The sequence below is a fragment of the Rana temporaria genome, chromosome 1 (genome assembly GCF_905171775.1).
Source record: "Rana temporaria chromosome 1, aRanTem1.1, whole genome shotgun sequence".
In the NCBI taxonomy this organism is placed as follows: domain Eukaryota; kingdom Metazoa; phylum Chordata; class Amphibia; order Anura; family Ranidae; genus Rana; species Rana temporaria.
Window position 1 is genome coordinate 379,029,592 of NC_053489.1, and position 15,832 is coordinate 379,045,423.

General features: G+C 43.4%; 1 protein-coding gene across 2 annotated transcripts in view; it reads left to right on the top strand.

The window, feature by feature from the left end:
- Positions 1 to 15,832, top strand: part of LOC120911274 (chromatin assembly factor 1 subunit A-B-like) — a 245,898-nt gene that overhangs the window by 50,388 nt on the left and 179,678 nt on the right. For both annotated transcript variants that reach the window (XM_040322521.1, XM_040322522.1), the window contains exon 2: positions 3,476 to 3,544. In XM_040322521.1, coding sequence (XP_040178455.1) covers positions 3,476 to 3,544 — 69 coding nt within the window. The remainder of the gene's footprint in view (positions 1 to 3,475; positions 3,545 to 15,832) is intronic.

Sequence of the window (15,832 nt, forward strand, 5' to 3'; positions counted from 1 at the left end):
GCAAATGTCAGTTAAAGCGACGCAGTGCCGGAAGCTGAAATTTCGCCTGGGAACGAAGGGGGTTTATGTGCCCAGTAAGCAAGTGGTTAAAGTCTGACAGTAGCTGATAAAGTAAAAAGTAATGTTTTGCATTATAACTAGTTTGATACCTGTTGAAATCGAGCCGTTTTATTCACCTCCGTCACTCCTGAATCATTATTCTCACTGACTTCCTGGTTTGCGGTGCGCGTTCATTCTTGCTACATCACGGCCTAATGGGAACTACAGTTCCCATTAGGCTTAGCCTCCATGCCTGTGAGGGATAAGAGCATCTTCACGCAGGGCTGTAGTCATAGGGAGGGGGTGAGCACATTCTGCTTTCCACCATGCAAAACGGCTCAGATGCTGGTGGAAAGCAAGAAGAGGAGAGACCGGAAATGGCATTTTCAAACCTTGATTACTGTATTTTGGAGGTCAAAAGGAAAAACGAGGTAAGTGATATTTAAATGCTTTAGCTTACAGCAATTGATTGATCTAATAAAAAACTTACCTTTAGTGTTCCTTTAAGGACATTGTTCTCCCATCCTTCTTTCCTCGGCCTGCTCATCCTACGGAGGTTGCCTTTTATACTTTAGGCGTGGTACACGCTTTGCGGGTGTACCAGCCTGCTATGGCTCCGTTTCGGAGTTCTGACTCTTGTGTCGGTGTCTCGTCCACAAAAGGGCCTGGCGGTCTTGTCGACCACCATTTCTCGGTGGATCAGGCACGCTGTCATACAAACCTATGCTCTTAAGGTGCGGGCCCCCCTTTCCGGTCACAGCACTTTTGACCAGGGCAATTGATGCTTCCTGTTTGTTTTTTTCCAACATCATGCATCGGTCTCACAGGTGTGCGAGGCGGCGACTTGCTTGTACGTTCACACTTTTTCCAGAATTTACATGGTTGCTGTGAGTGCATCTTCTGATGCTTTTTTCGGGCGCTAGTTTTTGCCGGCGTCTGTTTAAAGTTGCACCTCCTCCGTTGAGGAGCTCTGCTTGTTTTGGGGTGAAGTTAAAATTTGTTTTACTGATATATTTCCCACCCCTCGTTTTTGACACTGCTCTGGGCTACGTCCCACTTGTCAAGATTTAAGGAGCTGTGTCGGTCCATGGGCGATAAGAGAAAATAGGATTTTTTGTACTCGCCATAAAATCCTTTTCTCTGAGTCCATGGATGGACGCAGCACCCACCCCTCCTTTTTAGGTTAGTACTGCTTGTTACAAACTGAGGCGGGTTGAGGAGGGTTATGTCTGGAGGGACCGCCCCCTGGGCGGGGCTGTGCAACTCTGTTAATGTAACATGTATTTAATTATCTAACCTGTTTCTGCCTAGTCCTCTCCTGTAAACAGGGAACATAACCCACTTGTCAAGATTTAAGGAGTTGTGTCCGTCCATGGACTCGGAGAAAAGGATTTTACAGTGGGTACAAAAATTCTATTTTTTTTTTTTCTTTCTGTTAATACATTTTTTAAGTTCTGACAGGTGGCTTCAGTCTTCTGCGGATGCTGCTTTAGACCGCAAGTTCTTGCAGTGGCTCACTGAACTTGGGTCTTTTGCGCTATGCTTTTTGGTTCTGCTCTCTAGTTTGTGCCCAAACTGTCCTGTACTCTACAATTAAGAAAAAAGGAATTTTGACCCAACTGTATATTGTATATCTTGGAGTGTATACAGGACACAAACTACCATTTTCTATTCCTTGATTTACTCTGCATAGCTTACTACAAAAATTAGGATTCAATGGGTGGGTTTGGGTTATATGGGAGGCACCCCAGTGGGGCATGTCTTTAAATGCTTGCCAGTGTCCAATCAACTGAAGGTACATGCCTACATCCCATGGTCTTTGAATTTGTAATGTACTACAAAATATAGAATTTTACAAGAAAGATTATTTTTTTTTTCTGTATGAGCCATTTTTATATTGGTTTCTTTGTGTACTACTACATTAGAACAATAATCCGAATCGGCAGCCCTTCCATACCATAACTTAGAGGTTTCCTCGAATTGACTGGTCAATTCTGCTCTCCCTCTTCCTTCTTTGTGCTGGTAGCTTGTGGTGGAAAGGCTTGCTTGGTTTGTCAGCTCCGCTATTCATGTCCAACACAGTGATGTTACTGCTACTTTTTATAATTTACCGTAATATCTTAATTTGCAAATGTATTTGGAGTACAGTATTTGTGCTTCATTGCTATTGAGGAATATATTTAAAAAAAATTCTGTGCCTGGAGTTCAGCTTTAACCCTGTATCCAAAACTAAAGGAAAAAAGTTCTTGTCGTGCCACTTTAACCACTTAAGCCCCGGACCATTTTGCAGCTAAATGCCCAGGCCAGGTTTTGCGATTCGGCACTGCGAAGTTTTAACAGACAATTGCGCGGTCGTGCGACGTGGCTCCCAAACAAAATTGGCGTCCTTTTTTCCCCACAAATAGAGCTTTCTTTTGGTGGTATTTGATCACCTCTGCGGTTTTTATTTTTTGCGCTATAAACAAAAATAGAGCGACAATTTTGAAAAAAATGCAATATTTTTAACTTTTTGCTATAATAAATATCCCCCAAAAAACATATATAAAAAAAACATTTTCCTCAGTTTTGGCCGATACGTATTCTTCTACCTATTTTTGGTAAAAAAAATTGCAATAAGTGTTTATCGATTGGTTTGCGCAAAATTTATAGCGTTTACAAAATGGAGGATAGTTTTATTGCATTTTTATTAATTTTTTTTTTTACTACTATTGGCGGCGATCAGCGATTTTTTTTCGTGACTGCGACATTATGGCGGACACTTCTGACAATTTTGACACATTTTTGGGACCATTGTCATTTTCACAGCAAAAAATGAATTTAAATTGCATTGTTTATTGTGAAAATGACAGTTGCAGTTTGGGAGTTAACCACAGGGGGCGCTGTAGGAGTTGGGGTTCACCTAGTGTGTGTTTACAACTGTAGGGGGGTGTGGCTGTAGGACTGACGTCGTCGACCGAGTCTCCCTTATATATATATATATATATATATATATATATATATATATATATATATATATATATATAAGGGATCACTCGATCGATACGCCGCCACAGTGAAGCACGGGGAAGCCGTGTTTACATACGGCTCTCCCCGTTCTTCAGCTCCGGGGAGCGGTCGCGACGGAGCGGCTATAAACGAATTGCCACGCCGTCGTCCCGGATCGCTCCCCGAGGGGATCCGCCCGCCGCACGCAGCGGAGGGGGTCCCGTTCGGACCCCCCACCCGCTAGAAGGCAAGGACGTTTATATACGCCCTTCTGCCTGTCCGTGCCATTGTGCGGACGTAAATAGTCGTGCGGCAGGCGTTAAGGGGTTAAAATAACTCATGTGGTTCACTCAGGTGAGCGGTCAGTATTGCATGTTCTTACATGGCATTTCATACTTTATCTTTTTATGTATATTAATTTATAATGCATCATTTTTTTTTTTTTTTCAAGCGAGCGAAGGCAGAGAAAGCTGAAATAACTCGTTTTTTACAGAAATCCAAGAATTCTCACACTCCAAAGGTAAGATATTTTACGATTTTAAGAATTTTTAGGCGATCAGATAAATGTCTTCTACTTTGTTTTCGGCCTCATGCACAAAAAGCCGGTATCGGCTGTAAAATCTTATGGCACAAAAACCAGACAAATACAGAATAGCTGATCTTTTTTAGTGTTTTTTTCAGCTTCTATCAAAGTTGGCGTATTTTTACAGCTGAAAAACGCCTCTTAAAACCCACTAGTCCTTTTTTCTTTTTTTTTTTTCCTAGCCAGAAAACACTCCTGCTAAAAACTGCTAACAGCCTGTGTGTGCATGGACACACAAAATAACATGCTGGGGAGTTTAATGGCTGAAGAAAAATGTGTGAAGCCAAAAACAGCGGCTATAAAAATATGTGTATTAGGCCGTGGAGATTATGCTGAAAGGCACATTTAGATGTAGACCCAAGAGCTTGGTAGCTTGTATGGCATATTTTATGCAAGAAAACGAAACCTTGAATCTAAAAGGTTAAAGACTTTGTTTTCCATTATAGCTTTTGTTGTTGGTATATTGGCTTTTAAAGCAAAATGTTATGCTTCTCAAACTCAAATATCCAAATCAATATATAGCATGAAACATGAAAATTTAAATCCCCAAAAAAGTGCAATATACACTGCATGCATATGTCTATAATTAAATGGATCAACAACTGGCAGCAGTCACCCTCCAGGGGTGTAGACACCAAGAATAAATAATACATCAATAAGTGGTATGATGCGTACAAATAATGCTATGTAAAAATAATAAAAATCAGAAAAAATTGCAAACACCCTCCCGGGGTGCAAACACCAAATAAAATATGTGAAAAATTATTAGTGATAGATGGAACATTAATGTGAGAAGAATACAAACACACATCAAACATTTAGGTCTAATAATATGTGAAAAATGCTAAAGTCCAAATGATTAGAAATGGTTCTTCTTGACATCCAACACGTGTCAAATAAAACGGTCTGCGATCCTCCACCAGCCAGCATGCACACTCACCTCTAGCAAATACTCCTTCAGGTCTTTGTAAATCAAACTCCAATGCTGTAGAAAGGAAAAAAAAATCACTTCCAGCGCTAATAGGTCTTCCAAGGTATAGTGTAACAGATATCAGATAAAATGGTGGTGGTGGTGTTAAAGGTATACATGGTATTCCAAAGCTAGGTGGATGCTGCCTTCCTCCGAAAGGAACTACAAGAAAAACAAAAATGGAAGGCGTGCACACCTAGTGCATTATCAGAGATAATTTAATATATTTTTTTTGTAAAAGTGGGTACTCGCAAAATGCAACTGACAAAAGGCCATAAACACAGTGCACAGAACATGGGGTACAGCTTAACGTGTTTCAGGGGCGCACCCCCTTCCTCGGAGCTAGGCTACACCCAGTTTTCATCTGTTAAACAGCTAAAGGTGTCTGAGACCTCAGACAAAATACAGCCTCAAAGGAGTACCACGCTGGGCAACTTCCGGTGCAGACAGGAAGTGACTTTGCCTGTGATGGCAAGACCTATCTGCGCTGACAGTGATTTAAATTGTTATGGAAACGAGTCCGCCCACAGCTGCCAAACTAAGAGAGACCGTATATAGGCAGACAAGCCGCCAGAGCACAATTGGATCTATATAGACCAAGAGTACAATATATAAAGTGAAATGAAAGTGAAAGAAATAAATGCAAGTCAAAAAATAAAACTGTTATTTATGGCCGCCATTTTGTTCGGCGATCAGCTAGTGGTTAGAATGTCACAAATAACAGCTGCCATTTTGTGGAAGACCAGCGAGTGAATGAAATGCCTGAAAATGGAGGCTCCGTTGACATGAGGACAAAAAACACATAGTTGAAATAAGCAGAAAAAGAACAAAAATGCTCTGGCTGCATCTGGATGAACAAAATCAAAATACATAAAACAAAAGTGAATAAACCTCTAATCACGGCTGCCATTTTCTTGGAGACCAGCTAAAGCGTTGATTAGCAGAACCTAATTTCCCCCAGCAGCTATTCAGTTATAGACACATAACTAATTGATGGTACAACAATATAGAACCATTACATTAAGGCTGGGGTGCCCAACCAGTGGCCTGGGGGTCACATGTGGCCCGCGACCTCCTGCTCTGGGATGGAATAGAATACTGTTATTAAAAAGCAAATAAACTCTTGTAAACCCCCCCCCCCCCCCCAAAAAAAAACCAAAAAAACTCCAAGACAAAGGCATAATGAGCTAGTATGCACAGCAAACACTGGAGGTGCCGGTAACGGCACACATGCTGATGCAGCGGCACATAGGTGCGGTTGCGTCAGTTTGCTCTAGTGCGCATGTGCCGTTGTCATCGGGAAATGAAGGATACAGGGGATTTCTCCTAAACCGTGCAGGTTTTCGGAGATATACTGGTTGGCTACAGGTGAGCCATAATATATAGGCTTACCTGTAGCATAAAGTTTAAAATGGGGTTTACAACCACTTTAAAGGTCAGTTTATTACTAAAAATCAGTGTATATATGGGCAGATCTTTTCTGCAGTGGTTACTGGACTGCTTTCAATCTGACCCGAAGATGCAGAGCAGCGCACCTGCACTGAGCCATACACATTCTGAAAATGCACCGAACATGCAGAATATAATTGAAGTCTATTGGTAAATCACAGCGCATCAGTGTGAAAGCAGCCTTGGGGCCCCTTTCACACGGTCAGTCCAACCCAATTGGACCCTCCATTCACCTCTAAGGAGTTGCAGATGTAAACCAACTTGTGCCCTACCTCCAATCTGATCTGCTAAAAAAAAAGTATAGTGGGCCGTGTCCATGTCCACTCTGCATATGCAAAACAGACATGGACCTGCCATCCGCCCGCTCCGTTTTTTTGTGGCCCGCGATACCAAGCTGCTTTAGTGGCCCTCGCACTTCAAAAGGTTGGCACCCCTGAATTGGGGGCATCTGCAAAATAAAGCACATGTCCATGTGACTGCCTATTTGGTCAAACATAAAAGTTAACCAAACCATAGTAACAGTGGTTCTATTAGAAGTCTTAAATAAAATATAGGTAAAAAATTGGCTAATAAAACGGCCAAAAAAATCAATAAACTGTTCCATTGAGTGGAAAAAATCTCTGTATAAATAAATATCAGGACACCTAAAATGCTATAAAAACTACTCCCTCTAGTGAAACAAAATGACACCTATAATTCAATGAAACTATTCATGTCATGCGCCAGGGGTGCTAAACTCTGCATATGAAATGTCCATCTAGATTCTTCTTTGCTATCGCCTAATTGCTACCCTGCCAATGTAGGTGATATTTCTCAATACCCCAAAAATGAGAGGAAGGATATTTATTGTGACAAATGGGAAAATGTTTGGAAATACTATGCTTGGGATAATCTTTCTTGATATTTTGTAAATGCTCCTAACCTTTTCCATAAGTCGTTTTGTCCTGCCAATATATTAAAGCCCTCCGGTCTACGTGTAATGAAATCTTTTATCAAATATTGTACTCCAGTGGCATGGGAGGTGAAGTCTTCCTCTCTTTTGACATTCTTCTTATTGGTACTCTTAACATGCATAACAAGCTTGCTAGGGGGAAAAAACGCTTTTCTCTTTTCGTCCATCTACGGACACAGCCTTCTCAAGTCACGTGACACATGGGTTATGTTTCTTTTCACTAGGCAGAACATGTTAGATATTTAAATACATGTTTCTTTAACATAGTTGGACAGCCCCGCCCAGGGGGCGGTCCCTCCGGACATAACCCTCCGCCCTGCAGACAGCAGCCCTTTTTTTTTTCTGCCTAGCGGAGGATGTGGCTCCCTTTTGGGCCCAGAGTCCTGAAGAAATTTTGTTTATTTTGTGATTCTTCTATCAACTGCATGCTTGGTGACAGGCTGGATATTCTAGATCCTTGTAGTCCCCCCAGTCCGGCCATCAAGCATGAGCAGACCTTGGCTACGCGCTGGGTCGGCCACGACATACCCCATGGCTCCAGGGGTGGCCGGTGGGCTTTTTGCTCCAGGGTCCACATAATGACAGGGCTGCTTGCTGTCTCACTTGCAGTGGCCCGGGGCGACAGCTACTCCATACTACTCGGTTGTAGGTCTGTCAGGGACGCACCAGCGGGTCCTCGGATGGGTAAGTACGGTTCCTCCTGCCTCGGCGGGAATGGAACAGCTAGGCATTCCTTGGATTAGGGGGTTCTCCTATCCTCCCTTGCCCTGCTCTGTCACATTTCCCCTTCTGCTCTAGCGGGCTCACTGCGACTGGGGCAGACCTGTGGGTGGGCTCCGGGTCCTAGTGGGGTGTGGGGGTGCTCTGCCTCTGGGGAAGTCCCTGCCTTGGCCTTCTCGTCCACATCGCGGTGCTCAGGCGCCATTTTGGCGGTGACAACGCCATTGTTAGTATGCCTGCTGATTTATATTGTATTTTCCCATTGACGGCCATTTTGCCGTGGCCGCGCTGTGGCATAGGTCGATATTACGGACGGCCATTTTGTGGTTGAGCCCTTATCTCTAAGGCATCTGGCGGCCATTTTGGAGTGGGATTTTGGCCTCTAGCGCTGGCTTCCTGAATGGCGCGCAGCACACTTTTCCAGTTTTCCTTGCACACACTGTGTACAGACGGAAGGGCGGTAGCGGCGCTGAGCGGTCTCCTTGCTGGGTGGTGAGTCCCCTGGGTAACCCCCACAGTTAGTGCAGCAAGGAGGGAGGACTTTTCAGTTCTTTTGAATTGGTCCCTGAGAGCTGTCGGTGTACCATGGATTCAGTATCTGGTCGTCCTTCCCCAAACATGCCAGAGGCAGCAGCTGGTGCCCCTGCGGTTCCCATGGACACTTTGTCGGCAGTCCTGGAATCATTTGTTGCCAGTGTGGAAGCGGCGTGCGGGCGTAAGGGGGGTAAAAAGCGCAATCTCCCAGGGAATTCTCTGACTTAGACCCGGGCCTAGCTGCTGCTGCACAGGACCCCAGTTCTGGGTTGTCAGAAGATGTGGACCAGGACCTTCCTTGTGAGGAGGAACCCTCATCTGGTTCAGTGCAAGACAGGGCACTTGTCATTGCGCTTATTAATGCTGTAAGGGACTCTCTTAAGCTGGAAGGTGCAGCTGAGGTGTCCACAGAGGGGTCAGTCTCTTTTTGGGTCGCACAAATCGGACCGCTCTGTAAACATTTTTCCCTATGTATGTATCTTTGATAAGCTCATAGATAAGGAATGGGAAAAGCAGCAGAAAGTCCTTTTGTGGTCCCTCAAGTGTCTGGCGGACCGTTATCCTTTTGAGGAGAGTCTTAAAAAAATTAGCTTCTCCTACGGTGGTTGACCCCCCCCGACCCCCCCCCCCCCCCACGGTCGCTCGGTTGAATAAAGTAACCACTCTCCCTGTGGAGGGAACCCCTGCGTTATGACCATAAAGGTCCTTACCTATCGGTGGTGGTTTCTCTTCACGTTAATTCACTTCAAAGTTTTTTTCAACCTTGTCACTCTTTTGAAGCTATCACCAGGCTTAGGAATTCACTATTATTATTGCTGGACTATTCAAAAAGTCAGATTTTTCTCCATATACTTTTGCACTGATTGTGTTTTTTTCGCATATGGACAACTATTTGTTTTATGTGGACACTCACTTTATTGTCATATTTGTGACTTGAAGTTTTATGCCAACCTAATTTAATTAGGTTGTCATCGCACCTGGAAGGCCTACATCTCTACTTGTGACGAGATGGGGTGGCGTCCACGGACGTATTCGCTTTCCAGGGTCCTGCTATTTTTACTGCGTGGAGTGGATCACAAATTTGCCTTAAGCACCATTAAGGGCAGATTTCAGCCTTGGCTGTGTTCTTTCAATGGCCTTTGGCGGCCCATACCCTGGTGGGTACTTTTGTGCAGGGGGTTCGTCATGTGCTTCCCCCTATTAGACCACCTCTTCCTCACATGGGATTTGAATCTGGTGCTCTCGGTTCTCAGGAACCTCTCTGAGAACATCAGATTCCTCTCTTGACATTATCTCAGAAGGCGGCCTTTTTAGTGGCCATTACATCTGTCAGACGTGTTTCTGAATTGGCGGCCTTGTCTTGCAAGTCACCATTCTTGGTCTTCCATAAGGATAAAGCGGTGCTACGCCCGCAGCCTTTCTTCCGAAGTTACTTTAGGCCTTCCACATGAATGAGGACATTGTGCTTCCATCCTTGTGTCCTCGGCGTCGCATCCCAAAGAGGCTGCGCTCCATACTTTTAGATGTGGTACGTGCCTTGCGGGTGTACCTGTCTGCTACGGCTCAGTTTCGGAGGTCTGACTCGCTGTTTGTGTCAGTGTCTGGTCCACGAAAGGGCATGGTGGTCTCGTCAGCCACCATTTCGTGGTGGATCAGGCAGACCGTCATACAGGCCTATGCTTTTAAGGGGCGGCGCCCCCCTTTCCGGTCATAGCACATTCAGCTAGGGCAATTGGTGCTTTCTGGGCTTTACGACATCAAGCGTCTGTCTTACAGGTGTGCAAACTTGCGACTTGGTCTTCAGTACACACTTTCTCAAAATTCTACAAGGTTTATGTGAGTGCATCTTCAAATGCTGCCTTCGGCCGCAAGGTTTTGCAGGCGGCTGTTTAAAGTTGCAACTCTGCTTGTTTGGAGTGAAGTTAATTTGTTTTTTGTTTTTTTTATACTGTTCCCACCCCTCGTTTTTTTTACACTGCTTGGGGACGTCCCATATGTCTTGAGAAGGCTGTGTCTGTCCATGGATGAATGGAGAAAATAGGATTTTTTTTGTACTCACTGTAAATTCCTTTTCTCTGTTGTCCATGGACGGACAAAGCACTCAACCCTCTTTTTTTTTAGGTTTGTACTGCTTGTTATGAACTTAGCTGCTGTCTGCAGGGCGGAGGGTTATGTACGGAGGTACTGCCCCCCTGGGCGGGGCTGTTCAACTGTTAAAGTAACGTGTTAAAATATCTAACATGTTCTGCCTAGTCCTCTACTATGAACAGGAACATAACCCATATGTCAAGACTTGAGAAGGCTGTGTTCGTCCATGGACGACAGATAAAAGGATTTTACGGTAGGTACAAAAAATCCAAATTTTTCCATCAAAGGAAAAAAAAAAAAATCTGAGGCCGGTCTACAAAGATTTTTTGCCACTTTGACTCTATTAGGACCTCTCCGATGGGTGAACATAGGATGTTCAGAAAGTAGATGATTTCGTTATCATGCGGGAAGATTTCTGAATAGCCTGAACCAAAATGAGAAGAATATTCTACTGTCCTGGTAGTATGGTGTTGATAGAAGATCAACTTTTTTGATTTCTAAGCAGCTACTCAATTATCACAAGCAGTGGGAGGTGATGGTCCCCTTCCTGGCGCTGCCTTCCACCCAGGTCTCCTGTCCCACCGGGAGGCCCGAGAAACCAGCTGTCACATCCGCCAGCTGGCCAAAGATGCAAACAAAGATAGAATTGGGTTTGATCGGGTCTCTAATCTAGTAACCTGGAAGCGACGCCACTTCCAGTTTATTGGATCCTTAAAAGTGCTAGATTAAAAAAAAAAATCTAAAATAAAATTAAGTCTGTTTTCAAAACGGCCAAACTTTTGCATTTTAGAATGCTTTTAAGTACAAAGGAGGGTTTTGCGGCCTTATAGATCCTGGATACCTCCAAAAAAAAATATCACGGACACGTGACTATTGCTGTCACAAGGGATGTTTTCAAAGTGATTAAAGAAAAGGACCGTGTAAAAATAAAAAAAAAATGTATTTTCTCTTTTGTTCATGGATGGACACAGCAGCCTTTGACTGTAGGGTTATATCCGCTTCCTTCCAGGAGAGTTGGGCAGAATTACAGCACTTAAAGTGTTAACAACCTTTCTTTAGTGCAGCTCCTCCCAGGGGGCGTGGTTCCCCGGTATAACCCACACCCTGCTCTAGCAGCCTCAGTTTTTCTCTGCCTAACGTCAGGAGAGGACAGGCACTCTAGAGTCCTGTACTCTGGAGATTTCTTTCTTGCGATTTTTTTTCGCTTTTTATTTGTTTTTGTTTCTGCATTTTTGAATCCTGAGATTCTTCTATCAACTGCCGACTGGGTGACAGGCTGGGTCTTGACTCTTGTAGTCGCCCCATGTTCGGCCATCGAGCGTGTGCCGGCCCTCAGCTTTGGGTCGTTTACGACAGGCCCCGTTGCTCCAGGGGCGGCCGGGGAACATCTTGTTCTAGGGCACACATATGACCGGTCTTTTTTTTTTTTTTTTTTTTCTCTCTCCCTTTCTTCTCCTCCACACATAACTTCTTTCAGCCCTTTCAAATTTAAAACGGGCTAGAACATTCCTCATGAATACAAGGTCCGACATGTTATCACAGCGTGGTACCGTGGCACAACACCCCTCCCTAGTCCCCTCCCTTCCCCCTCCCCCCCCAACTGCCCACCCCCCCCCCCCCAGACCATCTCCCGGCTCCACCTAGTATTTTTATTTCCTATACTACTGCTTACTTATTCTACTCTCATATTTTCTGCGTACCTCCAAGACTTTTTAAATTCAGTCCATGTTTCCCAGATGTCCTTGTTTCCTGCCTTGTTCTTTTCCACGCCATATTTTACTTTCTCCCTCCTATATGTACCCTCTACGGAGTCGATCCACTCCCATATTTGCGGGCTTTCCGGGTTTCTCCATTTTAAGGGTATCAATCGTTTCGCAGAATTCAGCAAATGCGGAATCAGCGATCCCCTATATTCGTTCACTGGTGTATCTCCCCCATGAAAGAGGACTACCCAAGGGTTGTCTTCCACTTCTTTTTTAGTTATCTCTTTTATTAAGGCCAAAACTTTTCCCCAGAACATTTTGATTTTTATGCAGTCCCACCACAGGTGGGCCATCGTTCCTCTTGCCACACATCCTCTCCAACATTCCTCTGACTCTCCTACTCTGAATTTAACAATTTTATCTGGGGTAGCGTACCATCCTGTCAGGCATTTGAAATTCATCTCGGCGGTTCTTATATCTACCGCCGAAGTGTGAGTCAAGTTAAGGATTCTCCCTATGGTCGTCTTCCCCCTTGGAACTCTTAGGTCCCTCTCCCACTTTTGTATGTAATTTAGCGTCTCCGACTCATCTATTTTCTGCAAATATTTATATACTTTGGAAATATTTCCTTTTGAGCTTTCGGTACTGCACATATGTTCCAGTGTAGTGTACTCCTCTCGTGACCTCAATGGGTGTGGGAGGCGTTTAACGAATGACACCAACTGAAGGTATCTCCACTCGTTGAGCGCCCCAATTTCAATCCTAATTTCGTGTAGGGTCATAATTTTGCCCTTTGATATTATATCTTTTAACTGTGTTCTATTTTTAATCCACTTACCCCCTACCTCTTTAGTCCCGGGTGCAAAATATTCGTTTTCTTTCAAGTCAATAAGAGGTGAATTGAATTTAGTTTTTAATTGTTTGTGTAATCTATCCCATATCCTTAAAGCGTTATGTGTAATTGCATGTGTTGTCGTGTGTAGGGTTCTACAATGTGGGGGGTTCCAAATCAATCTCCCTAACTGTGCCCTCGCTAAAGTGCATTCTATACTTATCCACCTTTTATCCTGGGACTCTTTAGCCCATTCTATAACCCGTGTGAGGACCAAAGCGTTATAGTACAATCTGATATCAGGTACAGCCAGACCGCCTTTTTTCTTGGTCCGTTTTAGAATTTGTGCGGAGACTCTGTGTTTTTTATTGTTCCAAATGTATTTCATTAGAAGGGAGTTAATTATTTTAATGTAGGACGGTGGCAAATAAATTGGGACCATTTGGAATTTATATAAGATTTTGGGGATAAGGACCATTTTTACCACATTTATCCTCCCAAACCACGAAATTGGTCTATTATATATGGTTTTAATTTCTCTTTTAATTTCGTCTAGGAGGGGGATAAAGTTTATTCTATATATTTTCTTAAGAGTGTTTGCCATTTTTATACCCAAATACTTTATCTCTCTTTGCCACGCAAAATTGTATTTCTTCCGTAAATATAGTTCTTCTTCTTTATGGATATTAATATTCAGAATCTCCGTTTTTGTTGTGTTCATTTTGAAATTTGAGACCTCTCCATATTGTTTTAAGGTATCTATTAACTTCGGGAGAGTGACTCTTGGGCTGCTTATAAAAAATATGTCATCTGCGAATGCTGACAGTTTGTGCTCATCTTCACCTACTTCTACTCCATAAATTTCTGGGTTTTGTCGGACCATTGCCAGAAGGGGTTCCAATGATAGGACAAAGAGGAGGGGGGACAGGGGGCATCCCTGCCTAGTCCCATTTTTCATCTCAAAGGGTGCGGAAAAAGATCCGTTAATTTTGATCCTTGCGCAAGGATGGTAATATAGGGTTTGAATCCTCCTTCTCATCCCTGGGCCTATTCCTATAGATTCTAGAGTTTGTATCAGGAATCCCCAGTCTACCCTGTCGAAGGCTTTCTCAGCGTCAACCGACAGGAATAGACCGGGGTTCCCACTTTCTTTAATCTGCTCGAGGAGGAGGAGCGCCCTCACACCATTGTCTTTTCCCTCCCTCCCAGGGATAAAGCCTACCTGGTCTGGGTGGACAATGGCTGTCATCACTCCCTTCATTCGTTCAGCCAAAATTTTTGCATACAGTTTCGTATCTGCATTCAGGAGGGATATCGGTCGATACCCTGAGCAAATCGTATTATCCTTTCCCTCTTTTTTAATCACTGTGATCGTTGCTGTTAAAGCCTCTCTACTTATCTCGTAATCTCTTCCTAGGCCATTAAAGTATTGACAAAGTCTGGGGATTAAGATGGTACTGAACTTTTGTAGGTAGGCAGATGTAAAGCCATCTGGCCCGGGACTTTTCCCCTTCGGAGTGTTTTTTAAGACCTCACTTATTTCCTGTTCCGTTATAGGATCTTCCATTCTTTCTACCTCCTCCTCTTCTAATTTCGGGAGATTGGCTAGCTGTAATATTTACCTATTCTTATCCATTTTTTCGCGTGGGCACCTGATCTTTTGTTGGACACCATATAGTTCTTCATAGTAGCTCCGAAAGACTTCTGCTATTTTATTTGTCGCATGGACTAAGTCACCGTTCCTGTTCCTGATTTTTTCAATAAAGTTCCTGGTTTTCTTTTTTCTTACCATTCTGGCCAGGTTTTTACTAGGTTTGTTTCCCCAGACATATCTTTCTCTCTCTGTCCTGTCTATATATTTCTTGGTTTCTTGTTCCGCCAAAGCTCTATATTCGTCCCTTCTTATGCTTAACTTATGAAGTATTTCTCTCTTTTGCCCCTGTAATTTGTGTTCCTGTTCCAACCTATATATATCCTCCCTTAGTATTTTTAAATTGCTCGTTCTTATTTTGTTTTTCCTTGCCCCTTCTGCAATAAAAATTCCTCTTATATAGGCTTTATGGGCGTCCCAGAGGGATGCTCTTGAAATACCCTCCTTATCGTTTTCCTGAAAATAGCGTTCCAATTCTTTCTGTACCCTCTCGGCTACCTCCCCATCCCTCAACAGACTCTCGTCCAATCTCCATTCTGGTGGTGTATCTTTTTGTATACAAGTTTTTATTTTCATGGTTATAGGAGCGTGGTCAGATAACGTGATGATCTCGCACCTTACTTCTATTACACTCTCCAGCAGTCTATGGTCGATGAGGACATAGTCGATCCTCGAGTACGTCCCATGTACAGGCGAGAAAAACGTGTAGTCGCGGGCCTTAGGATTGAGGATCCGCCATACATCCACCATTTGATTTTGTGTCATTTGTTTTATCAGTTTCTTTAGATGTTCACGATTTGTCACCTGCACACAGGACGTACTGTCGAGGCTTGGGCACATACAGAAATTGAAATCTCCCATCAAAACTACATGGCCCTCTTCAAATTCTTTTAATTTTCTCATAATTTTACTAATATATTTAACCGAGTTCACATTGGGGGCATACACATTAGCCAGGGTATAAACCTCTCCTCCCAATTTTATTTTCAAGAACAGGAATCTCCCCTCAGGGTCTGTTTGTCTATCCACCAATGTGAATCGGACTCTGCTAGCGAATCCAATCGCGACCCCGCGGGATCGCGATGAGATTGTATCTCCGTAAAACCATACCGGGTTTTCTGGTGAGTACAACTTTATATTAGACTCCAAGGTAATATGGGTCTCTTGTAAATAGGCAATATCTGTTTTATACTGTGTTAATTCACAGAGAATTTTATGTCTCTTAATATGAGAATTTAGTCTTTACGTTGTATGAGAGAAACTTGACATCTGTCATATAACTTTTTTTTTTTTTTTTTTTTTAAAGCATTTGAGATAGTTTCTTGT